The 25068-nt window shown below is 45.3% G+C and overlaps 1 protein-coding gene across 1 annotated transcript in view; it reads left to right on the top strand.

Annotated features, from left to right (window-relative positions):
- Positions 1-25068, top strand: part of C1QTNF7 (C1q and TNF related 7) — a 118813-nt gene that overhangs the window by 88629 nt on the left and 5116 nt on the right. The window contains exon 2 of the mRNA XM_029590767.1: positions 13743-13988. Coding sequence (XP_029446627.1) covers positions 13751-13988 — 238 coding nt within the window. The 5' untranslated portion in view covers positions 13743-13750. The remainder of the gene's footprint in view (positions 1-13742; positions 13989-25068) is intronic.

Raw genomic sequence — 25068 nt, 5'->3', positions numbered from 1 at the left:
ACAAATTCCAATTCTATAGACACTTGTTTTGGAAGGTCTCTAGCTTGTGAGTTTCTATCACTCTGAGCCATATAGTAGAATGCTGAGGATAGGATACTGCTGTTAAAAATCCCCAACTTTGTCTTTGTTCCCACTTACTTTCATGTATTCATGTTCATCAGCATTGAAAAGGGCAGGTTAACTTTACTGATTCTTGAGTTGACTTCTCTCTCAGTGCCTCAATCTGTTGCAGCTTTACTCCTCAGGTAGGTGAAACCCAAAATGTAATAAATAAGGGGATATGGAGGAAGGCAGTTAATAAATATGTTGTATTGACCTGTAAAGCAAAACAAGTTTTTTTTCTCTACTTTGATTGGGAAGGCAAATAAAAAATCAAGAAAGATGTTTAGGATTGTCTTAGCTCTGCTGGGAACAACACTGATTATTTGTAAGGTGGCTAGAGGTGGGCCAGATTCAGAGAGTTTAGCAGAGTTTTTTCAGCAAAGATTGAGAAGCTAAAACAGTCCTCAGAGTAAAGGATGCATTTGGGGATTGTTAATCAGGTAGATAAGAGGGGTCGCCAAGGGGAGAGGGATGTCAGAGAGGGTGGTAGGATGGAAGTTGAAGGAGAAAGGATGATGGGGTTGGATAGTTTTGGGTTCCTCTCTTTGGGCCTTATTTACTAAAGCTTTTTTCCCCTAAACATAAAATGGGAAAAAAGCTTTAGTAAATAAGGCCCTTTGTTTGAGTTAAAGAAGCTGTTGGGAAAAACAAGAGTAATTTGTTGTGGATGAATCTGGTCCCTTCAGAAACTATACAAAAATGTAATAATATGACATTAAGGTGGTTGTGTGAGGTGGTGCCTTCTTGAAACAGTGTCAGCTACCTGGGTCTCTGAAATAATCAATTATAATGCCAGTCTTGAAAAAGGCCAATTTAGACTGCTTGGGGTTTAGCAACTATTCAGCCCATTTCAAATATCCTCTACTTGGCAACATTTATCGAGAAGGCAGTGATATTTCAAGTGGGAGATTGTTTGGAGAACACCAGTGGGCTAAATTCTAGCCAGGCCAGATTCTGGATAGGATCCAGCATGGAATCCTGTGTTAGTAACAGTGACAGATGATGTGTCTACTCCTGCCTAGATAAGAGCAAACTGAATTTGATTGTGGGACTGAATCTGTCCAGCACATTTGATTTAGTGCATCATGAAATATTATTGCACAACTGCAATCAACTTGATTTGGCAAGTTCAGTTCTGCGGTGGATCAGATCTTTTGTCTGGTAGGAAGGCAGATGGTAAGGGTGATTGATATGACTTCAACCAAAAGTTTGGCATGTTGCAGGGTTCCTTGCTCTTCCAACTTCTATTAACCCATTATGTCCCTTTTTTAAGAGACTGTCCTCTAAATAGGACACCGGGATATAAAGGATTAATATTTGTATGTATCTACTTAGAATAATTTGACGTACAGATGGTGGTACTATTGGGGAAAAATTTGAAGCAGATGCCAAGCATACTTAACGTGTGTCTGTTGCAGATGGTGTGGTTAGTGGACACCTGACTGGTTGTTTAAAGCCATAAAACAGAAGTACTGTATATGTAGAAGATGGAGTGGCAGACTATTTAAGAGAGACCAATGGTGGAAGGAGTGGTATTCCCTTTCTTTAGGAGATTAAGAATCTTGGAGTCAAGCTTGATTGTAATTCGCTTGAGTCCCAGTCCCAGATTTCATTTGCATTAAAAGGGGGGGGGGGGGAGAGAAGGCTTATATGCAATTGAAATTGGTAAAGCAATTAAGACCATTTTTAGAATTACAGTGGATTATTGTAATACTTTTTATGCTGGGTTGCCCAGAAAGTTGGTGAAAAGGTGTCAAATTTTGCAGAATATTGCAGCCGGGATAGTAATGAGGAGCACTAGGGAAGCAAGTGCTTATGTGCTGCTATGTGAGTCACTGATTTCTGGTAGTGCAATGAACAAAGTCCAAGCTTTTGACATTTGCCTTTTGGGTTCTGAGAGGGAGGGATTATATTTGTAGAATCAATTTAAGTGGTATACACCTGGTAGAGAGCTATGTTCAAGCCAAGGGTTTCTACTGGAAGTTCCTATAGCTTGGGCTGTGAGGTTGGCCCACTTTAGAGCAAAAATCTTCTTTATGGTAGCACCCAAACTATGAAACAGCCTTCTGCTGGAAATAAAGCAGGAATGAAAACATCTAGGTCTTTAGTGTTCTTATTCTCAGTAATTGACTGAGTGTTCGCTTTTTGTGACTGGTCGAGCTGGGGAGTAGTTAATGCAGATTATCATAAACAGTATAGAAATTTTGGGCACTGGGATGTATCAGATCCTTTATTATGTGGAGGCAGTAGTGAGGTATTACTGTCTTGATTGGGAAGAGTTTTAATTGTTTTTAATGTGTTCTGTTCATTTTGTTGTTGATTGTATATGATATGTGGTGTTTAGATGCACTTTTGTAAACTGCCTTGGATGTTCTGTTGTATCCAGGGAGGCAGTATACATTTTTATATAAATATAATTCCTCTTCTAGATGTAGCTATGAAGGCAAAGGTACACTCAGTACCAGGGCTTAGTCCGTGCACGGTTCTTCCGAACCCTTGTGTAGATTCTCCAGAAAGGGGAGAGGGAAAGATAAGCCAAGGTGTAGTTTAAGTCTTTTTCTGTGGGGTGTTAGATCAACTCTGCGTCTCTGTATTGTCAAATTCCAATAAACAGTCTGGACACACAACTTTAGTGTTCAGACTATTCATATAAATTAATTGACATGAAGTACATTTTCTTGTCACATCCATAATCTCAGCAATAAATCAAGTCCTAAATGCATTATTTCTGTGGTCCCTTAATCTTTGCCCCGGGTCTCCTGTCTTCCCATGATTGTATTATTAGGTTGAGTTCCCTGTACGTACTCGGATCAGTCCAGACTCCTGGGTTTTGCCCCCCCCCCCAACTCTAGCAGATGGAGGCAGAAGTTTACCGGACGAACTCCGCCTCATTTAGGCTGGTGCCACCTACAGTCTGGCAGTATTCTGTCTGCAGCAGGTGGAGGACGTGCAAAACCTACAGTCTGGTAGGGCCTAGCCTAGGGTTTAGATAGAATTAGGCAAAATTTAAAAAAAAAAAAAAAGGTTTGTAGAGACAAATTAGTTGGAGACCGACCAAAGTGTGTTCCTGCAGGTCAGGGTCTCTTGCCTCCCAGGGGATTGCGAGGTCCTGAGGGGACCATCCTCCCTGGTTACAGAGGCTCTTGGTGTTGGGGGTTGTGGACCCATTTTCCAACCCACACTACTACTGGGGGTGATACTGGGGAACCCGGCTCACTCCCCCCAGTGGCTTCAGGACCCGAGGCAGCTGGACAGGTACTTTAAAAAAAAAAAAGTCTTTTTTTTAAATTTTGCTCGCTTCGTCTTCTATTGCTCTTCCGTTCGTGGGGGGGTGTATTTCAGCGCCGTTTCACCACATTCTCAGGGGGTAGGTGTTGAATCTGATTGCCTGCCCGACCATGCTGCGTCCAGCCACATGTCGGGCCTGCGGCACGGCGCAAGCGCGCCTATCTCGGGACGGTCTATGTACTTCCTGTGTCTCCGGGGGTGAGGGTGCCTCCGTGCCGCCGAAACGAGTGGTCCTGCAGGTACAAACTCTTATGGGAGCATTTGGGGAGCTGCCAGCCGCGATCCCTGGCCCGTTCCCGGGAAGCGTGGGAACGGGCGCCATATTAGGCCCCTTGAGGTTGGTGGTCCTGGTGGAGGATGCCATTTTGTCTCCTTCGGGAATAGGGGCGCTGCTGCGCAGGCTGTCACAGGGGAGAATGACCTTCCCCCGAGTTTGTCACCTCAATGCAGAGTCCCCGAGGGGGGCATATCTGCGACTAGTGTCAGGATGAATGTTGATGATCCGGCTGCAAGGGACATGGATGATACCTCTTCCGAGTCTTCTTTTTCTTCAGAAGAGAAGACCCCCCTCCCCTGGAATCCCAGCCCATTCCTCCAAAGCGGCCTCGGAGCCCTCAGAATGCAGGGACCTCGTCCGACCAGAGACCAAAGCCCCTAAGGACCCCGGTGCCTGACCCTGAGCCTTCCTCAGATTCGGAGGAATCGGAGGGCCCGGACGAACGGGAGTTACCTTCTGAGCCCCCACGAGGGGTGGAGGGAGAGGCCGAGATGCAACAGAGCGGGCTCAGAGGGGTCCATGGGGCAGATGGAGATGATCCAAAGGTGGTTCACCTGTTTCGCAGGGATGAGTTAGGGCCTCTCATCCCGGCTATTTTGGGGGAGCTAGGGATTCAGCTGCCTCAAGTGGAGTCGCACCTAGGAGCTACAGACCCTGTGGTACTGGGTCTAGGGGGCCTCCTTCATCCTTACCCTTTCATTTTTCAGCCACGAATTTGCTGTTTAAGGAGTGGGACACTCTGGATTTGGGCCTTAAGGTGGTGAAGGCGATGGACAAGTTATACCCCTTGCCCAAGGAGGCTTTGGAACTCTTGCGGGTTCCTACTGTGGATGCAGCTGTGGTGGCGGTCACGAAGAAGACCACCATTCCGGTTACGGGGGGCACGGCCCTTAAGGACTTGCAGGATCGTAAACTGGAAGTTCAGCTTAAAAAGATTTTTGAAGTGTCTGCCTTGGGGATACGGGCAGCGATGTGTAGCAATTTTTCATTGAGGGCAGGTCTGCGCTAGGTACAGCAACTACTGGCGAATGACTCATTGTCACAGGAGGAAGCTCTTCAAGCGGGTCACCTGGAGGCAGTCATTGCCTACAGCGTGGATGCTTTTTACAATTTGCTGCACACTTTGGCCAGGTCTATGGTGTCGGCTGTGTCTGCCCGTCGTCTGTTGTGGTTACGCCACTGGGCGGCGGATGTCTCTTCCAAGGCTCGCCTGGGCTCCCTGCCGTTTAGGACCTGATTCAGTCCTTGGGCGAGAATAAGGTGCATCGGCTGCCGGAGGATAAGCCGAAGTCGAGAGGAGCTTTTTCTTCCAAGACTCGGTTTCACGGGGGTAGGAAGTCCCGGACTTCTCGGGGATCGGGTTCTTCCTTTCGTCACAATGCCAGCAGGCAGCAGTCCTACACTCCGTCCTTTCGTGGACGGCGTTTCGGTAGACCTGGCTCCAGACAGAATGTACTGAGTGGAAAGACTTCACAATGAGGGGCAGCCGGCTCAGTCCTCGGTCCCAGTGGTGGGAGGCAGATTGACTCTGTACTTTGAGGAGTGGATCAAAATCACGTCAGACCAGTGGGTCCTTTCGGTGATAAAACACGGTTACGCGTTAGATTTTGCACGAAGGCCCCGCCAGCGATTCCTAGTTTCTCCCTGCGGTCAGGAGCCAAAACGCGAAGCGATAGAAGAGACGCTACAACGGCTTCTCACCCTCGGAGCTATTGTGCCGGTGCCGTCGGGGGAGGTCCAGAAGGGCCGGTACTCCATTTATTTCGTGGTACCCAAGAAGGAAGGAACATTTCGTCCTATTCTCGACCTCAAGCGGGTCAACAGATGCCTGCGGATTCCTCGCTACCGAATGGAAACTCTAAGGTCCGTCATTGCGTCGGTGCGACGGGGGGGAATTTCTGGCCTCTCTGGATCTCACCGAAGCCTATCTGCACATCGCCAGCCGCGCAGATCATCAACATTAATTAAGGTTTTTCATATTGGGGCGCCACTATCAGTTCCGCGCTCTGCCGTTCGGGCTCGCCACTGCGCCCAGGACATTCACCAAGGTCATGGTAGTGATGGCAGCGCAGCTCCACAAGGAGGGATACCTGGTACATCTGTATTTGGACGATTGGCTGATCAGGGCAAAGTCAAAATTGCATTGCCAGGAGGCAATCACTCGTATGTTGCAGTTACTAAAGACTCTGGGCTGGGTAGTCAACCCGATCAAGAGTCACCTGATCCCCTCCCAGTCCTTGGAGTTTTTGGGAGCTCTGTTCGATACTTGGCAGGGCACGGTGTCCCTCACGGAGGAACGTCGGGTCAAGCTTCAGCGGCAGGTAAGGACCCTGCTAGCCAATCCCTCTCCGATTGTTTGGGATTACTTACAGGTGCTGGGTTCCATGACTTCAACTCTGGAGTTGGTTCCTTGGGCCTTCACTCATATGCGACCTTTGCAGTCAGCTTTACTCTCCCGCTGGAACCCTGTCTCAGAACAGTTCCATATTCAATTGCCCCTGACGGGTTCAGCTCGTTCCAGCCTCGCCTGGTGGCTCAATCCAGACAACTTAAGGCGGGGAGTGCCTTTGGTCATTCCAGATTGGACGGTGATCACCATGGATTCCAGCCTATATGGTTAGGGAGCGGTTTGTCAGCGGACGTCCATGCAGAGTAGGTGGTCCTCACAGGAGGCTCAGTGGTCTATCAATCGGCTAAAGACCAGAGTGGTGAGGTTGGCGCTGCAGGTGTTCCTGCCGATTCTCCGCGGCAAGTCGGTACACATTCTGTCCAACAATGCGACCACGGTGCGTATATCAACCATCAGGGAGGAACCAGAAGTCAACCAGTAGCATTGGAAGCTTGGTTACTGATCTCTTGGGTGGAACGAAATCTGTTCAGCATAGTGGCCTCTCACATTGCTGGGATCGACAACGTTCGAGCGGACTACTTCAGTCGACATTACCTAGATCCCAGAGAATAGGAACTCACAGACGAAGCCTTTCATCGCATTTATTCCCGTTGGGGAACACCTTGTGTGGACCTAATGGCGACGTTCCGGAACGCCAAGGCGACACACTTCTTTGCCTGTCGCAGGGAGCTGTGCGCAGAGTGTGTGGATGCATTGGTTCTCCCCTGGCCGAAGGAAATCCTGCTGTATGTGTTTCCTCCTTGGCCACTCATCGGGCGAACTCTTCGCAGAATAGAAGTGCATCCGTTGGAGGTAATTCTCGTCGCTCCCAAGTGGCTGAGGCGTCCATGGTTCGCGGATCTGATCAATCTGGCCTTTGATGGCCCCTTGAGGTTTCCAGGTCTGACAGACCTCCTCCATCAGGCTCCAGTTTATTTTGATCAGGTTGAATGCTTTTGTCTAGCGGCATGGCTTTTGAGAGGAAATGTCTGACATCCCAGGGGTATTCGGATGTGGTGGTATCTACCATGTTACAGTCCCGCAAGGTCTCCACTTCCTTGTCTTATGTCAGGATCTGGAAGGTTTTTGATACTTGGTGTCTCACTAGGGGAGTTGAGTCTACCCAGGTGGGCGTCTCGGAGGTCTTGAGCTTTCTTCAAGATGGTGTATCCAAAGGTTTGTCCTGGAGTTCATTACGAGTGTAGGTGGCCATGATCAGTTCCTTGTGTGGTAACATATGTGACCTAAGTCTGGCGGTGCACCCAGATGTTTCCCGCTTTTTACACGGGGGAAAGCATTTGAGACCTCCTGTATGGGATCTGTGTCCGTCTTGGAATTTTAATTTGGTTCTTAAAGCTTTGTGTTCGGCACCCTTTGAGCCTTTGCATAGGGTGACTTTGAAAGATCTTACCTTGAAGGTCGTATTTTTTGTGGCGATTGCCTCCGCTCGCCAACTGTCGAAGCTTCAAGCGTTGTCTTGTAGGGAGCCCTTTTTGAGGATTTCTGATTCGGGCGTTTCCCTGCGTATGGTTCCATCCTTTCTACCCAAGGTGGTGTCTTCTTTCCATTTGAATCAGTCTGTGGAGCTGCCAGCTTTCTCTGAGCACGACCAGTCGGACCCCACTTATAAGGATTTAAAGAAGTTGGATGTTCGCCGAGCTTTGCTCCGCTACCTGGAACTTACCAATGAGTTCAGTGTGTCTGATCATCTCTTTGTGCTCTGGAGTGGCTCTCGTCGGGGTAATATGGCTTCCAAGACCTTGATAGCTCGTTGGTTAAAGGACACCATTAATTCAGCTTATTTGTTAAGTGGACAGCCATTGCCAGTGGGCCTTCGGGCGCACTCTACTCGATCTCAGGCTGCTTCCTGGGCGGAAAGTCATCAGGTGTCGCCCGAGGAAATATGTAGGGTGGCTACATGGAAATCGCTTCACACCTTTGCTAGACATTACCATTTGGATATTCAGGCGTCTGGGACAGGGACATTTGGATCTGGGGTACTGCGTGTGGGCCTCTCCGGTCCCATCCCAAGTAGATAAAGCTCTGGTACATCCCAGGAGGCTGGACTGATCTGGGTACGTACAGGGAAAGGAAAATTAGTATCCTTACCTGATAATTTTCGCTCCTGTAGTACCACGGATCAGTCCGGAGTCCGCCCTGATTTGGGGTCTTATCAGTTTGGAGAGTCCCTGCTATTGTATTTCTGTCTCATTTATTGCAGATCGATTTGGTTGTTCGGCAGCCCATGGGTGCTAATCTCATTTGGGAGTTCCATGAGCCAATTTTTCCGGTTGTTCGATTACTGTATATAGTTAGTTGGGGTTTTTATAATCTGTTTCTGCTTTGACATTAAGTAATACTGCCAGACTGTAGGTGGCACCAGCCTATATGAGGTGGAGTTTGTTTGGTGAACTTCTGTCTCCATCTGCTGGATGGGGGGCAAAACCCAGGAGTCTGGACTGATCCATGGTACTACAGGAATGAAAATTATCAAGTAAGGATATTAATTTTCCTCTGAATTACAATTGAAAAGGTTCTCCTATCTTTTAAGGATCTCCCTTGTATAATTCCTGGGGTCCACTGCCTGATCCTTCCTTCTCTAATCTTTCCTGGTCCAACCACCTGTACTGTCCGTTTGAATCCTCCTGGCATACTGCATATACTGTACTGTACCCAGATACCTTTAGTGGTTCCATGCCCTCTTGGAGTTTTATTTTTCAGACTTCTTTTCAAATTCTCTTCCCTTACGGTTCTTACTGACTGTTGGTGGTATCTGATATTTAGCTTTCAATGCATTATACCATCAATTTTGCCAATATTCCCAAACAAACCAAGTAAGAGAAGGCCTCTTCCCAGGGAGCCATAGGCCACTACTGGCCTAATACCATCCGAGGTTTGAGCCTCAGTCAGAAGTACTTTGCAGTCTTCTACACTGCACATTTCCTCCTTCCATCTGATGGCAAAGGAATTGATGCTGGACTATCTTGGTGCATTGAGATATTTTTAATTCAGTACAGGCTCAGCAAAGAAGAAATCAATCTCCAAATTTGACTGCCTGCCCCTTTCCCAAGTGATGTAATACGGAAACTACAACAGGTCTATTACAAATCTCCTGCAAAGATTTTCTCATGCCATCTCCCTACCCAGGGATTCATATAACCTTCACCAAAGAAAGGAACTTCTTCTATCGGATAAGCTCATCCTCTTTGACTAAGTGCACAGCTTCTGGAGGGACAAGCATGGACTAATAAGGGACAAAGGGGATATCTACCTATATACCTACCCAGCCAGAGAAGCTGAATCAATCTTGGTGATCAAGGGAGTGACAGCCAGAATGCCCTCACATGTCCTTTATGGTACCTTGGAATTTTCATGCCACTGTTAGTACCATTTGCCCCTCTTTGGTGCTTTGGGGTCTTCATAACAATTTTATTAGAGCCATGGAGTTTTCTTTCCACTATGGGTGACTTCCACTATGGGTGACTTCCTTGCCCCTCTCAGGGGTGTTTGGGGTCTTCATGCCACTGTTTGTGCTGATTTGACCCTCTGTCAGTACCTTGGAGTATTTCCTGCTACTTTGGTTCCTTCTTTCCCCCTCTCATGGTGCCTTGGGTTATTTATGCCCCTGATGAGATTCTATGTTTCCATGATCTGCCAAGTATTTGTGATCTGGAATGGCTACTATTGGAGACAGGATGCTGGGCTCGAAGTACCTTTGGTCCAACTCAGCACAGCATATCTTATAATTTCTAGTTTCTAGTTTATTAAGTTTTATATACCATCGTATCGGGTATTCCATCACAACGGTTTACAAAGAAATGAAATACAATTGTAAATAAATCATCAATAAAACAAATTACCAACAGAAACTATAAAATAGTAAATAAATAAATAAATACTGATTAATTCAAAACTTAAACCATAAAACTGATACAGTGTAAAATTGAAAACAGTAACAAAATGTAAAAGATATAAAAAGATATTGAAACTTTTAAAATAGAGGCAAGAGTTACACGGTCATTTTCAGTTCGATTCTGCATACGCACAGCCAAATAGCCATGTTTTAAGTTCGGACTTGAATTTTTTAGTATCTGCTTGTAATCTCACCTCGGCAGGTAGCGTATTCCAGAGTTTGGGGCCTGCTATCGATACTGCTCGCTCTCTCACTTGGCTAAGGTGTGCTGAATTCACTGAGGGAATTGTTAGTAGACCCTTATTGGCAGACCTGAGGTTCCTTTGGGGAGTATGTAAACGAATGGCTGCATTTAACCAATCGGTTTGTTCGCCATAAATAATTTTATATAGAATACAAGCTTTTTTATATTGTGAACGATATTTGATTGGTAGCCAGTGCAATGAGATTAAGATTGGTGTAATGTGGTCACATTTTCTGCTCCCAGTCAAAACTCTGGCGGCTGCATTCTGCAATACTTGTAAAGGGCGGATTGTGGACAAAGGAAGCCCTAGTAGCAGGGAGTTACAATAATCGATGTTAGAAAAGATCAGGGATTATAGAACTGTTCTAAAATCTTTTTTTTTCAAGTAGTGGTTTCAACCTTCGCAGAGTGAGGAGTTTATAGTAGCCCTCCTTCAATTTGGTAGATATGTGCTTTTTAAAACTTAGATCTGTATCTAGAATTATTCCAAAGTCCCGAACAAAGACAGTCTGTTTTATCTTTATGTTATTCTCCAATACTATTGGGGGAATTTCTTCATTTCTGCATTTCCTTTCTAATAGTATAATTTCAGTTTTGTCCATATTTAATACTAGTTTCTGTTATGCTCAGGCTTGTGAGCCCTTGGACCAACGGGAGGATGGTATACCTTAGGAAGTGGATCCGTAGTTTCTCCCGTCGGGTGGCGAGGCAGAACAGAAGAAGTGACCAGCTGACCCTCAGTACTGGAGACTGAGGCGACTGTGGAGGCAGACAAAGAGTCATGACATCGAGGAGAAGAACTGTGTCTTTGCCACTGGAAGCCCTCAGTCCCCCCAGGAGGAGCCCGTAGGGACCCGGGCCGCTGGGACTTAGATGGACCTTTGAGAAGTCAAGGAGTCGAGAGTTCGGAGCAAGGGCTAACTGGAGCTTCACCCCTGGAAGCCCGCGGTCCCCCCGGGAGGAGCCTGTAGGGACCCGGGCCGCTGGGACTTAGGTGGGCCCTTGGAGTCAGTGGTCCGGAAGAAGTCCAAGGTCAAGTGCCAGAGGGTCGTCGCTTACCAGTCTGAGGTCACATGCCAGGAATCACAGCTTGCCAGTCCAAAGTCACACACCAGGAATCACCGCTTGCCAATCCAAAGTCAGGAACCAGGAACACCAAGACGAGACAGGAACCAGGAACGAGGATCCAAAGCAATAGAAGACTCACCAAAGCAAGCAGACTTAAACCGCACTACAAGAGACGTTGCCAAGTCAAGGAATGAGCAGAGGAAGCCTCCCTTTATACTTCCTCTACTCAGGTTCATAGGAAACAGCTGTAAGTAGTTAAAGGGGCCAGGCCCCTTTAAATCTAGAGAGGAGGCACAGCCTCACGCCTAAAGATGGCGGCGGCTATCTTGGATTTCCTCCACGGAGGAAAAACTGCCTAACGCCGCAAGGGAGGAGCAGGGACAGCTCCCCACCCGGCGGCCATCCCGGGGACCCATGCTGAAGTGATGTGCATGGATTCAGGGGCTTCTCTTGGTGCTGCCGCGGCGGGTCGCCACCGCGGGTGAGGTAGGGGGCTGCGGCCATGACCGTCCACGGCCGCGGAACACAACAGTTTCATATGCGACAGGAGTTGCTTAGTCGTGTTTAGGTAGACTGCAATTATATTAAATGTCTTTTCAATTGTATCTTCAATAGGGACAAGGATTTGGATATCGTCTGCGTAAATATAAAAATTCAAACCTAGCCCAGTAAGTAGGTGACAGACTGGTAGTAAATATACATTAAAAAGGGTGGCTGAGAGTGCAGACCCCTGTAGGACCCCAGTTTCAAGGGGAATGTTCTCGGACGTTTACTTGGAATGAGCGATTATTTCTTAAGAAATATGTCAATGAAGTTGATGAAAACTAAACTATATCCTGTCCCCTAATTGTATTATCATAGTGCAAGAAGATTCTAATTGTAGAATTCTTTACCTTAATTATAATGTTTTAAGGTTGCAGAAAACATTCTAATTTTTTTTTTCAACAGTTTGGTTGACTCAGCAGTTTCTCAACTAAAAAGCTTTAGATTAACTGATGAAAATGAAAACTGTAGTGTACATGAAAGCTGTAGAGAGATAATTTATATAATATCTTGTTTTTGTAGGGTTAATGAATAACGTTTCCTAAAATGCAATACAGTTAATTTTATTTATTTTTTTACATTTTATATGTTACTATTTTGGTTCTCTTAGGGAGTTTAGCTGACGACATCATTACTGAAAGGGTGGGCATTCAGAGGCAAAAAACCACTTGGTAAAGAGTCAGATCATTTTTTTTAACATAACTGTCACGTCAAAACATAGAAGATGGCAGCAGAGAAAACTCTCGAAATGTCAACTTTTATCTTAAATCCTATTGTAATAGCTGGTCCATTTAATCTTATATAAATAAAAATGTTTTATGTATTTACCAACTAGAGACTAGTGGCTATGTTGGAAAGGTTTTCAGTCTCCTACTGTTCTGTTTGTTTTTATGCATAATGGGGGAAATTTTGAGTAACCCATGCAGGTACGGGATCCATGGGTATTTTTGCACATATGTATTTGCAGCTTATTTGCAGGTATTTTCCCTTTAAAAATTATCTGCAAGGTGCACAGGTACAAAAGTACCTGATGATCTAGCACCTATTTCTTCAGGTCATCTACATGCTTGAAAATGCACACATAGATTTGAAAATCACATCTGTGTGTAGATTTTCCCTCCACTTATTTCTCTCTGCCCTCAGGATGGTCCATTTTTGCCATTGCTAAATCTATTTGCTTATTGAAGCTAGGCAACTAGATTTAGCTATTCTAAGGGCTGCTGTTTTAACTTCAAGGGGTACTCTGCTAGATTTCTTTGAAAATGTCCTCCATATGAGCAGGATTTCTCAGTATTGTTTTCCATGCAGAGAGATGGAGAGATTTGTAAGAACTTTAATAAATCAAGTTTTATATATAAAAAATCATACTATGAATAAGCTGATTTTCTGTTGACTGCTGGTGATCAAAAATTTTATAAACCTCCTTTGAGTAATATGCTACCAAAGGTGAAATAACATGCTAACTGATAGGACCCATGAAGGTTACAATTATCTCTGCATTTTTTAATTTTAAAATGATTCATACTTTTAAGAATAGATAGTGAAGATACCCCAGGTAAAAGGACAAATAGTTTGGTCACTGGGAATTCAAAATATAAGGGTCAGCTAGATGACTTAGCAATAGCACTTTGAGCTACTGCACAAAATGTTCTACTTCAAGATTTGATAGCAAAACTAGGAATTCTGCAGATAACTTCTGGGGAGAGCAGGTAAATTCTGCTGATATTCTTGAAGTGGCCCTAATTCATAACTCAGGTGCAGGGCTATTGTGAGATACCCAAATGGAGAGTATGGGAAATAGAATGGCCAATCTTTCTTTAATCTGAGTAATTGAAGTGATTCTAGAAATATATTTCTAAAACAAACAATAACTGTAACTGTGCATTATTGGTATTAACACCTAATACTTTTCTTCCAGAGTCAAAGATGTTGCTCTTACTCTTTATTGCAAGCTTTGCCTTTTGTACAAGTGGACAACCACTGGACAACAAGCTGAAAGGGGAAAGCAGCTTCCCAACATATATTTGTAGCATCCCAGGCCTGCCCGGTCCAGCAGGTCCTCCAGGAGCTAATGGATCACCTGGACCTCATGGACGAATTGGTATCCCAGGAAGAGATGGCAGAGATGGCAGGAAAGGAGAAAAAGGAGATAAAGGGAATTCAGGTACTAAATGTTCCATTAGCCTTATCCTTTTGTTGCCTTTCTCTGTACCTTTTCTGGTTCTGCTATGTCTTTATTTTTAAGATGGAGGACCAGAACTGCCGCAATACGTGTGCAGTCACACCATGGATCAATACAACTACAGTAAAAAAAAAAAATTTAAAAGCCACATCCGCAGCATTCTTTAAGATGTTGGTTAATGTCTCCCTATCCCGAGTATAAAAACAATGAGGTCCATGTTGAGTGGGGCAGTGAGTGGGAAGTTATCTGAATAACCTTAGCCAGGATACTCAGCACAATTTACTTGGGCAAGTCTCCTGCTGAATACATCTGATAAAGTTACCTGGCTAACTATGGAACTATGTTTTGGCTGACCAGACTTACGCAGCAGATAAGTTATAGCAGGTATTATTTGGCTGATTTTAAACTCCATTCCCAGAACACCATCGCCTGCTCTCTTTTTACCTAACTAAAGTTTACCCAAATAAAAAGTTACCCAAGTAGAATTTAGTTGGTTAGAGGGGGAGAAATGTTCAATGAAAGGTTTTTATCCAGGTAACTGAAAAGTTACTTAGACAAACTCATTGGAACATGGATGTGAGTGTGTCGGTATATATGTATCGTGTAAAGATATGCCAAATAGGCCACACATACATGCATGATGGTGGTGGGGAGGGGCAAGCGGAGTTATTCCCTATTCCCCCCCCCCTTTCTGCTAGGACAAGCAGGATGTGGTCTTCGCACATGGGTGACATCATCAGATGGAGCCTGGCACGGAAAACTTTTATCAAAGTTTCTAGAACCTTTGACTGGCACACTAAGCATGCCCAGCATCCCCCTTCAGTCTCTTCTTTTCCACACAGCTTTCGCCTCGTGGCTGTGGAGCTCTCTCTTTGGAGTTTTTCCAGTCATTTTTGCGGCTTGTCTGCACCGGATCCCCCTTCTTCCCCTTCGGTGCTTCTATAGGGCAGTGTGGTAAGTTTTTCATTCTTTGCAGTCGATTCCAAGCAGTGTTGCTCTTCGGTGGCCGCCAGTCATTGACCACTCGCTGGCTCTTTTTCATGGCATGTCCATTACGGATCCGCATGAGGTCTGTATCCTCTGCCTGGGGGGCGTCGCACAAAATCCGCAGGTGTCGCTTTTCTGATCAAATGACCCCCAAAGGTCATCGGACCTGTTTCGACAAGATGGAGATGCTCTTTGGATCTAGAGAATCTTATCTTTTGACTCCGGCATCAGATCCATCGTTGTCTACTCCTCTGCTGGGGCCCTCTCGGAAAAGAGGGACTGGAGATAGGCCATCATCGGTGGCATCGCACTCCAACACATCGGGATTGCCTCCATTCTCGGTGCCGGGAAAAGACCGGGACAAGCATCATGGTAAACCTTGGAAACATTGTCACTGATCCCCATCATCTATTGGTACCAGACTCGAGCCTGCACCGGTGATCACTGTGACATCCCCGAAGAGACCCCACAGAGGTCTCTTCGGGGATGTCACAGATTTTGCATAGGCGGCCGGCGCGCACACAGCCCCGGGACGCGCGTAAGTCCCGGGGCTTCGTAAAAGGGGCGGGGAGGGGGCGTGTCCGGGGTCAGGGGCGGTTCGGGGTGAGACCGAGGGGTGTGGCGCCAAGCCCGGGGGCATGGTCGAGGCCTCCGGACCAGCCCCCGGGTCGGGTGATGGTGCGCCAGCAGCCCACTGGCGCGCGCAGATTTACATCTGCTTTCAGCAGGCGTAAATCTGCCAACAAAAGGTAGGGGGGGGTTTAGATAGGGCCGGGGGGGTGGGTTAGGTAGGGGAAGGGAGGGGAAGGTGCGGGGGGGATGGAAAGAAAGTTCCCTCCGAGGCCGCTCCGATTTTGGAGCGGCCTCGGAGGGAACAGGCAGCGCGCGCAGGTTGCACAAATGTGCAACCCCTTGCGCGCGCCGACCCTGGATTTTATAAGATACTCGCGGCTACGCGCATATCTTATAAAATCCAGCATACTTTTGTTCGCGCCTGGTGCGCAAACAAAAGTACATGCTCGCGCAAAATTATAAAATCTACCTCTTAGTGCACAATCCATACAGAAAATAGTATAAAAATGAAATCACAGTTATCAGTTAAGAGGAATGGTATTCATCCCTGGCAGTAGGTACTTTGGGGGAATAAGAAAACTCTCCCTGGGCACTTCCCCTGGTACCTGCTTCTCTGGATGTAGCTCTCCTAAATCCAACAGGCAGAAACAGATGACTTTCTGGCTGATGCTTTCCTCAGCCAATAACTCTTGGGATCTTCCCCTGTTAGATACTATTCCACAAAAGACAATCCTCTCTCTAGCCTCTGAAGCAGTCTCTCTTACACAGAATAGGGAGAATGGAGCTTAACTCCCCTCTTCTCACAGACCTCTTCTTATTTTTAAACTATATCAGGAAACCCTTTTGGACCTCCTTGACCAGATGCCCCTAATTTTGAAGGCCTGGTCACCTTGACCTTAGGCACCAGCCACCCTCCAGCACCTCTCTCTCTTGAGATCCTGCAGAACTCTGAATCACGAGGCACAGGAGTTTTGTTAAATTCATGACACCTCCCACTGGGGAGCACCAGGTCTTTTCTACCACTGCCCTGCTCTTACATCACACACTTCATGCAGTGTCTGTGGAGACATTGAAGCTACTCTAGTAAGGGTCAGTTTTAGTACCTTCCTTATATACCTTATTTCCAGATTTGGAAAAGTAATATAATCTCAGTCACCCCTAAAATTGTGTTGATACAACTTACCAAGGGGAGGGATAGATAGACCCATATAACAGGGCTTCCTATACCTGTTTTGGAAACTCCACAGCCAATAAGGCTTTCAGGTTATCCACAATGAATTTGCAAGAGAGAGATTTGTATACAGTAGGTTTCCAATGTATGCAAATGTATTTATGTGTAACCCTTTTTCAAATTTTGTTGTCGTTCAGAGGGCACAGACAAAAATTTCTCTAGGGGCTATCTTCTTCTTTTTTTTTTAATTCTTTATTTATTGCTTTCAATAATTTATACAATAAACAACTTATATTGAAAATATCTTAAATGTCGAAGTTGAACATAAATCAAATAACATTACCTTCAATCAACTTTATACTCTATATCAACTACTTTCATTTAAGAAACCCAAAGAAATATAGTAGACTCTTCATCATATTGAACGGTATACAGGAATAAGAACTAAATCAATGAACATATACATCTCTCTATGACCCAATTTCATTTTGCCGGTCATTAATCATGAGGAGATCCTTAAGACCATGTGGATCATGGAATACATAGGTCTTCCCTTCCATTTTAATAACACACTTACAGGGATATTTTAATGTAAATTTCCCCCCTTTATCTAGAACCATTTTCCTATATTGTAGGAAATGCCTTCTACGAATCTGAGTATTTTTTATGAGATCTGGAAAAACCCACACCTTTTGACCGTAGAATGTATTAAGTCTATTACGAAAAAAGAACCTCATCATGTTGTCCCTATCTGTAGCAAAAGCAAATTGCACTAATAAAGTTTCCCTTGTTTTTATATCAATTTCCTCCTGTGATTTTTGTAGAAGGTCTGATAATTCTATGGAATTTTCCCCAATTTCTATCCCTTCACCATTCTTTGTTAGATGTTCTACATCAGATTCTTTTTTTTTACACCTAAGTAAAAAGCTTTAACAATTACTGGCATACATTTTTCAGGAACCTTTAAAACTTGACTTAAGTAGGCCCTAAACAACTCAATGGGATCCATTTTTCTTATCACTGGGAAATTATTAATTCTTAAATTTAAAGATCTTACTGCATTTTCTAAAATTTCTAATCTTTTATCTATTTCATTCTCCTTTACCATCTGATGACATTGGATTTTTTCAATCCGAAGTACCCTTTTATCCAGTATATTTACATCTTCTCTTTGTTTTCCCAATTCTGTTGTTTGTTGTACTAATGAGTTAGAGGTTTTTATAACTACTTCCGTCAGTTTACTTATTGAGGCATCTAATTTTTCCATATAATTCCATAAACTCTCCAATGTCACGTTTACAGATTTTTTTGGTAAACTGTCCATTTTAATTATCACTTCAATATTATCTTTATTACTGCTAGTAGGGTCAATATTTCCTGGTGTACTAGATTCTCTCAGAGTAGGGGTGAAGTTTTCCAGCATTCCCATCAAGATCACATCCTGTTGTTTCAGTTCTTTGGGGGATGATTTTTCACTTCCTTTTTCCAATTCCACTCGAGAATCCACAGAGCTCACATTTTCCTCTGATAAACCACTCGGGTTTACTGGAGAAAACCCCCCCTCTTTCCCAGGTGGTGATGGAGGAGCCGGCACCCCTGGGCTCAATGATATTTCAGTAACCAGGGAGGAGGCACTCCGTTCCAGTGCTAATCCCCCAGCGGCTAGCCCTAACGGGGTATTCTGTGGGTCCAACCATTCCAAAACCGTTTTTTGTCCTAAGTAACTACAGCCACATCACTTGAAGGCTTTAATTTTGCCTTCCTTTTAGTGTGTGGCATTTTAAAAAGGGGCAAAAAAACTAATCAAAGACAAAACCTGTGTTACGATGGTTCAATGTATATCTAAATTGAAGAGTCCACTTATGAGGCCATGAGGAGATTTAAGATTAATTTCAGTCCTACCTGAGGGTGTCTGTCGTATCAGGTATCTTTTATCCCGTAGACAATCAAAAAGGTATAAGAAAAAACAGGAAATTTCTAAGATAGCAGATGTGGCGAAATCCCAGCGAAGCCTGGCGAAGCCTGGCAAAGCCCTGTTCAACTGCGCGCGGCTTAAGCAGCGCGCCGGCGTCGGCTGCGCACCGCAGTAAGTTCTCTTAAATAGCTTGACTTCCAGGTTCGCCCCTAGTACACGCCCCTCCGGCGTCCTCGGCACAGGAAAATAGCAGCTGAAGATGAATTCAGGCTCTGTAGGGGCAAGAATCTCTTACCCCTGGGCTTGGTCAGCTGCAACAAGGTAATTGTCCCTTCTCCTTACGACCTGGAGAGACGCCGCAGTAAGTTCTCTTAAATAGCTTGACTTCCGGGTTCGCCCCTGGTACACGCCCCTCCGGCGTCCTCGGCACAGGAAAATAGCAGCTGAAGATGAATTCAGGCTCCGTAGGGGCAAGAATCTCTTAACCCCGGGCTTGGTCAGCTGCAACAAGGTAATTGTCCCTTCTCCTCATGACCTAGCTATCTTCTTTTGTCACTTCTCCAAATTTACTAAGTTTCAAGGAGTGGATTTTTTCTGTGGGGAAAAGGCTTAACATTTCAGGCGCAGGCAGTGAACAATAATCCTCTCTGAGGTGTGTTACTGTCCACTTTGGTGGTGATAGTAGTGGATAAATGGGCAGGACATGATATGGGTGTTCAAAAAGAAACTTTACTTTGATTTGCAGAAATTAAATAAATGTCCAATTGATGTGTTACTTGTTTTACTTTACATCTGTGTTCAAGCTGAATCATACAGAGGAAGCTCTCTCTTCTTCATGCTGTGCAGGTGTCCTTTTCACTACTCTCTGAGAGCAACTCACCCCTTTTACTTGTTTGGGGTTCAAGGGTCCAAGCTGGGAAGGGAAAACCTATTGCAGGGCTCCCCTAAATCCCCAAATCTTTTGTACCTGTAGTCCAACAGAGTCCCAGATGTTCCTAGCTTGTATCCTGCTTTCCCCAGGGTGGAGAACTGGTTGGGCTCTCCAATTCAATCTTGAAACTCTTCTTTTCTGTAGTTGACCTCTTAAGCAATAAGATCCTTTTTCTGGCTACCAGCAGGGATTTTGTAGCCCAGTCACACAGTGAGGAGGGGTGGTACAAAAATCCCCTCACTAAAAATGGAACTTTGCACAAAAATCCGAAACTTCGCCTCTGGATGAGGAATTATTGTAGTCCCCTCACCAGCAGGAACAGGATTCACCTGGGCTCAACCAAATTTGAGAAAGAACTTCTAGCTGCAGTCCTTTCTATTTCAAGGAAGGGATATCCCCTACCAACAAGCGGTGCACTGGAACTGGGCAGTCACCCAACCAAACCTAGTGCAGGAGCAAAAAAACCTCCTCTTGCAACAAAATTCAAACTCAATTGACCACACACATTAAGGCTCCGACACCCCACCCCCGCAGGACAAGGACTGAACCAATACAGACAGCCTCGGAGGAGGTGCTATTAGAAATGGTCTGTCCCATCACCTATCACCTACCAGTGCAGGGATCTATGGCCATCTAGTGGGGGATCAAGGGTTCCCCACATATATTTTATTAATGTCTTTTTCAAAATACTCACCCAAGGAGGTATACAGCAAGTTAAACTGAAAATAAGCAAAAATAAATTGTATCAATAACCATGCACATTCATTGTGGATATTCTGAGAAATCAATTGGCTGATAAGCCCCCCCCCCCCCCCCATAAGACAGGTTTGGGAAGCTCTGCTCAAGAGCTTGTAGAAAGACTCTTCAGTTTGCTAGTCTAGAATGCAGCAATGAATAGCACCCAGATCCAAGTTGCGATCTCTGAATGAAGACAGTACAGTTAGGCCCTGAGAAAGTCTTGCTATGCTAGAAGAAAGGAATGTTGCAGTCATTTAGTTTTGTTAGAAATCTGTTGCGAGAACCCAGAGTTGGTGGTGGAACCAGAATGGAGCTGGATTTAATTAGTGGGCTAAGTGAAACTATCTCTGTGCTCTCTCTCCCCCTATATATACCCACACATGGGGGAGAGAGCATGCGTATTCTCCTCATAGACGCATGCTCTCTCCCCCATATACACATACACATATATGCTCTCTGTCCCCCATACACACACATGCATGCTCTGTCCCCCCATACAAACACATGCTCTTTCTCCCCATACACACACACATTCATGCTTTCTCTTCACCTTATAAACACATGTTATCTCTCTCCCACACACACACACATGCTCTCTCCCCCCCCCCCATATACACAAATACATTCATGCTCGCTCTCCCCATATATACACACACATGCTATCTCTCTCCCATATACTCACACACACATGCTCTCTGTCTCTCTCCCTATACATATTCACACACACTCACCCGCTTTTTTCCCTCCTTACACACACACACATGCTCTCTTTTCCGTCCCCTCACACACTCACTCTTTCCCCCTAAAACGTGCTGGTAGCTGGTAGGAGGCAGCCTCCTCCATTGGCCCACGTGGAAATGGAAGACCTGCTTCCATTTCTGGGGCTGACGCTGCTCTCTTGTTTGGCTCCATGGCCCACCACTGATGCTTAGTCTCCTTTGTTCAGCTGGGAGAGGCCAGCTACTGCTGCAGCCTCCAGCTTCTCTCTTTTGTCTAGAGGACCCAGTCACAGTTTCTCTGCCTTCTCTTGTCAGCCAAGAGGGTCCAGATTTTGAAACCTCCTTTCTTTGGCCACTAGGGCCTGGTCACTGCTGTTTTGGCTCCTCTCTTTGGCCAGGAGGATCCAGCCATTGTTACTACCTGTACTCTGAGGCTCCTCTTGGGGCATAGTTCAATGTCAGCTGATTGAACCACGCGGGCTATGGAGTCCTGCACAGTTCAAACAGCTGATGTTTGAATTGTATCGTGTGCTGCAAGAGAGACACCATGCAGCTATGGCAGCATTAGATAAAGGCACCACTAGAGGATCAGTACTTGCAAACAACTAAGATGACAGGTGTGATAGAGATGGGCTGCATCTGCACCTGGAAGGCAAAAATCTAGACATTTTCTGGACATTTTAGCCCTCCTCCTGATTTCTGGATAGGCCTTCTAATATCCATACCGTCTGGAGAAAATCCGGACAGTTGGCAACACTGGTAGGGGGATGAAAGAGATCACATAAGGGGTATTGTAAGAAAAGACCATGCAGGGAAGAGGTGAAAGCCAGGATCAGGTGGGAGAGGTAAAAGGGTCACACGGAGCAGGAAGAAAGAGAATCAGAAGGATTGTGAAAAGATTGTGCAGAGTAGATGGTGAGAGAGAGCAAAGGTCAGGAAAGGAGGGTGAAACAGGATTATGCAACGGGAAGAGGATTGTGGGAAATTTGTTTGGTGTGCTGCAAGAATTAAACATGAAAGTGTGCTGTGAAATAAAGTTTGAGAAGCAATGTGCTAGAGAGTATATAATAATGTTATCTAGTACTGCACTGTATGATTTTGATGAAGTCTTGCATGTGCTTCTAATAGTAATGGGCACCTGCAGTGACTGCATGCTTTTGCATGTATAACATCCAGGCAATCGTTTGAGTCATGCTGTAGGTTATATGTAAGTTTGCATGCATGTCTAAAGTGTGTGTACTGCTAGTGTGTTTATAGTAGGAGGAGGATGTAAATGTAAGCCAGAAGCGTAAAATGTTGTTCTTGCTCTGACTAGCAAAGGTGAATTAAATTGCAAAGGGGGGAGCTCCTTTTCACTCTCTGTTTGAATTACAAAAAATATAAAGGCAAATGGTGACATGTGAATTACTTGGCAGTATCTTTTGTTGGTCCAGGCAGAGAGGGGCCAATGCAAATTCTTTCCTTTGGAGCCTGCAGAAGTCCTTCTCACGTAAGCAAATGTTAAATTACCTTCTGGCTCCATTACAAGGGGTGGGGGGGGGGGGGGGGGCATGGCTGGAAGCCAGTGGTATTATCCCCTGAAATGCAGTGACATCAAGTGGACCTGGCTACAATCGCTAGTGTTTAATGGATATTTATGCAGAAGGAAAATTTTGAGTTGACTGGACCTATGGTAGTTCTTGGAATCAGAACTTGGGGTGAAATCCCAGACCAGAGCCAATGAGGAGCAGGGGATATATTGCTAATTAACTTTTTTTTAAATTTTGTATAAAAGGAAGGTTGCCTTTTGTGTACCATCAGACAGGCAGAGCGAGACAAAGACAGAAGATCATAACAATTGAGGTGAGGTTCTTACCTCAACCATATGGCTACTACCACAAAGGAAATCATAGCCATAGTCTGTAGAATAGTAATTATATAGCAGTGCTGAGTGTTTGTTATTTTGTAGTGAGGGAAAAGAGTTGTTTCAAGTATTTTCTGACCTTTTGTTTCATTTATAGCTAGAAGGACAGTATTTAGAATAAAATCTGTATACATTGAATATCAGGCTGACTTAGTTACAGGGAAATTCAGAGGATTTGTCACGATTTTATATAGAGTAGGAGGGGAATTTATTATTTTTTCTGAGAACCGAGATTTCCAATCTCCTGAAGTAACTGGATGCTGCAGCTGTACTGAGCACAGGATTTCAAGCATCTGCATCGGCTTTATCAAGCACACAGTGGAGCAAATTGTCTAAAGAAAAGAAAACAGAACTCACGTGAGACTCAACTGAGAACTTATATTATTATTCTGGCCAGAATTTAGGTGGGAGTTTGAAGTATTTTGCAAGTGAACTGAACTGAGATATGGAACCTTATTGTGGATCCAGAAGCTGTATAAGGTTCTCCTCTTTCTGGCTTGGGCAGTCAATCCAAAGGGAAACCCAGAAAAGGAGGAAGCTTTTCATTTCGGGAGTGGCTTTTTGTGGAAGAGGGTGGTACTTTGATCTCAGGGGAGCCTTCTTTGGAGGAGGAGAGTGCCTTGAATGGTGGGATACTATCTTGGAGGAAGGGGCTACCTTGATCCAGGAGGGCTAACCCCTGGGTGGACTGGATGCACTCAAGGAGGCATAACACAAGTCTCTCCTGTGACAGTAACCAGGCCACAGTAAATTAAGCACCAGTTAATACTCCTTTGTATACAGGAAGATAATGATTAATCTTATTTCTCTCTTTACATAATATTCATAGTTGGCTGTGTGAGGGAGCATATAAGAAACTCCCTCAGGATGGCTACAGATATCTGTACCAGTCCTCCTGAACTCTCATCCCAGAAGGGGATTCTGGGCTATGGTGGATCACTGCAAGCAGGTATAAGAAGCCAGGGCCCGAGGGATGAGGGAGGCCCTAGAGAGAGATGAAAGCCTTAAGAAAACACACTGTAAGTTACCATTATTTTGTTGAACTGCAGAAACCAGCTAAATAAAGAAGCTTATAAAGATTTTGCCAGAGACCAGCCTGGAGTCTGTTCTCTGGCTAGTCTTGACCAGTCGGCATCACACATGGTATGAGAAGTGGAATCTCTTGCCTAAGCAGGGAGCACCCGTAGGAGCCCACAGCCACAGCAAAACACAAGTAGCACAGGCCATGCAGACTGCTGGGACCAGGATACCCAGATGAATCTGTTACCTCACATTCTGTTTAAAATGAAGCCAGATGAGGGCCTGGAAGTTTTCCTTAAAATCTTTGAGAGGACCGCCCATTTGTCAGCTTGGCCCGAAGTCAGTTGGACTCCATACTAGGCTAACTTGCTCACAGGCAGGAATCAAGTGGCTTTCCAAGCAACCAGCCTGGATGGGTGGGCTACCTATGCGGAAGTCAAGGCTGCTATCCTGGAGAGAGCTGGGTACAACTCGGAAACATAACAGCAGCAGTTCCGGCAACAGCCCAGGGAGAGCCCTGGGCTGTTGCCCAGGGAGAGCCCCTGAAACCTGTTTCATCACCTGAAGGATACCGGCTGGAAGTGGTTACAGCTGGAGGCAAAAACTGGCCTCGAAGTAGACCAACAGATGCTTTAGAACAATTCTTAGACAGGCTTGACTGGACCATGAGGAATTGGGTCTGCTGACACACAGAGCTTATGTAGAAAGAGCTCTAGAAGTGGTGGATGCTTTCCACCAGGCACAATTAATGACTGACAGGGTAAGGGGGATACAAAAGGCAGCCCCACACAAACTCCCTGGCAAAGCACAGAGAGTGGGGAGGTCCCCAGCAGCATTCCTCAGAGGTGTAAAGCTTGTCTTCTGTACCCATAAGTCAGGCCACAGTCTCTTCTGTGTGCTATAACTGTGGTCACAGAGGTCATTTGTGTTATAATCTGGTATGTTTGTAGACCATGGATCGGGGTAAGAGCTGACTCCACCCACAGAGAGGAGCCCTGTGGGGACTCACCCCAATAGGCGTGGCCTCAGCTGAGATGGACACAACAGCAAAGAAACTTTATTGTACCTGAATGTAGAAAAACCCACCAAGTGGGAAGAGAGAGGC

The sequence above is a fragment of the Rhinatrema bivittatum genome, chromosome 1, assembly GCF_901001135.1.
Source record: "Rhinatrema bivittatum chromosome 1, aRhiBiv1.1, whole genome shotgun sequence".
Classification (NCBI taxonomy): domain Eukaryota; kingdom Metazoa; phylum Chordata; class Amphibia; order Gymnophiona; family Rhinatrematidae; genus Rhinatrema; species Rhinatrema bivittatum.
This window is presented reverse-complemented; position numbering and strand designations above follow the sequence as displayed.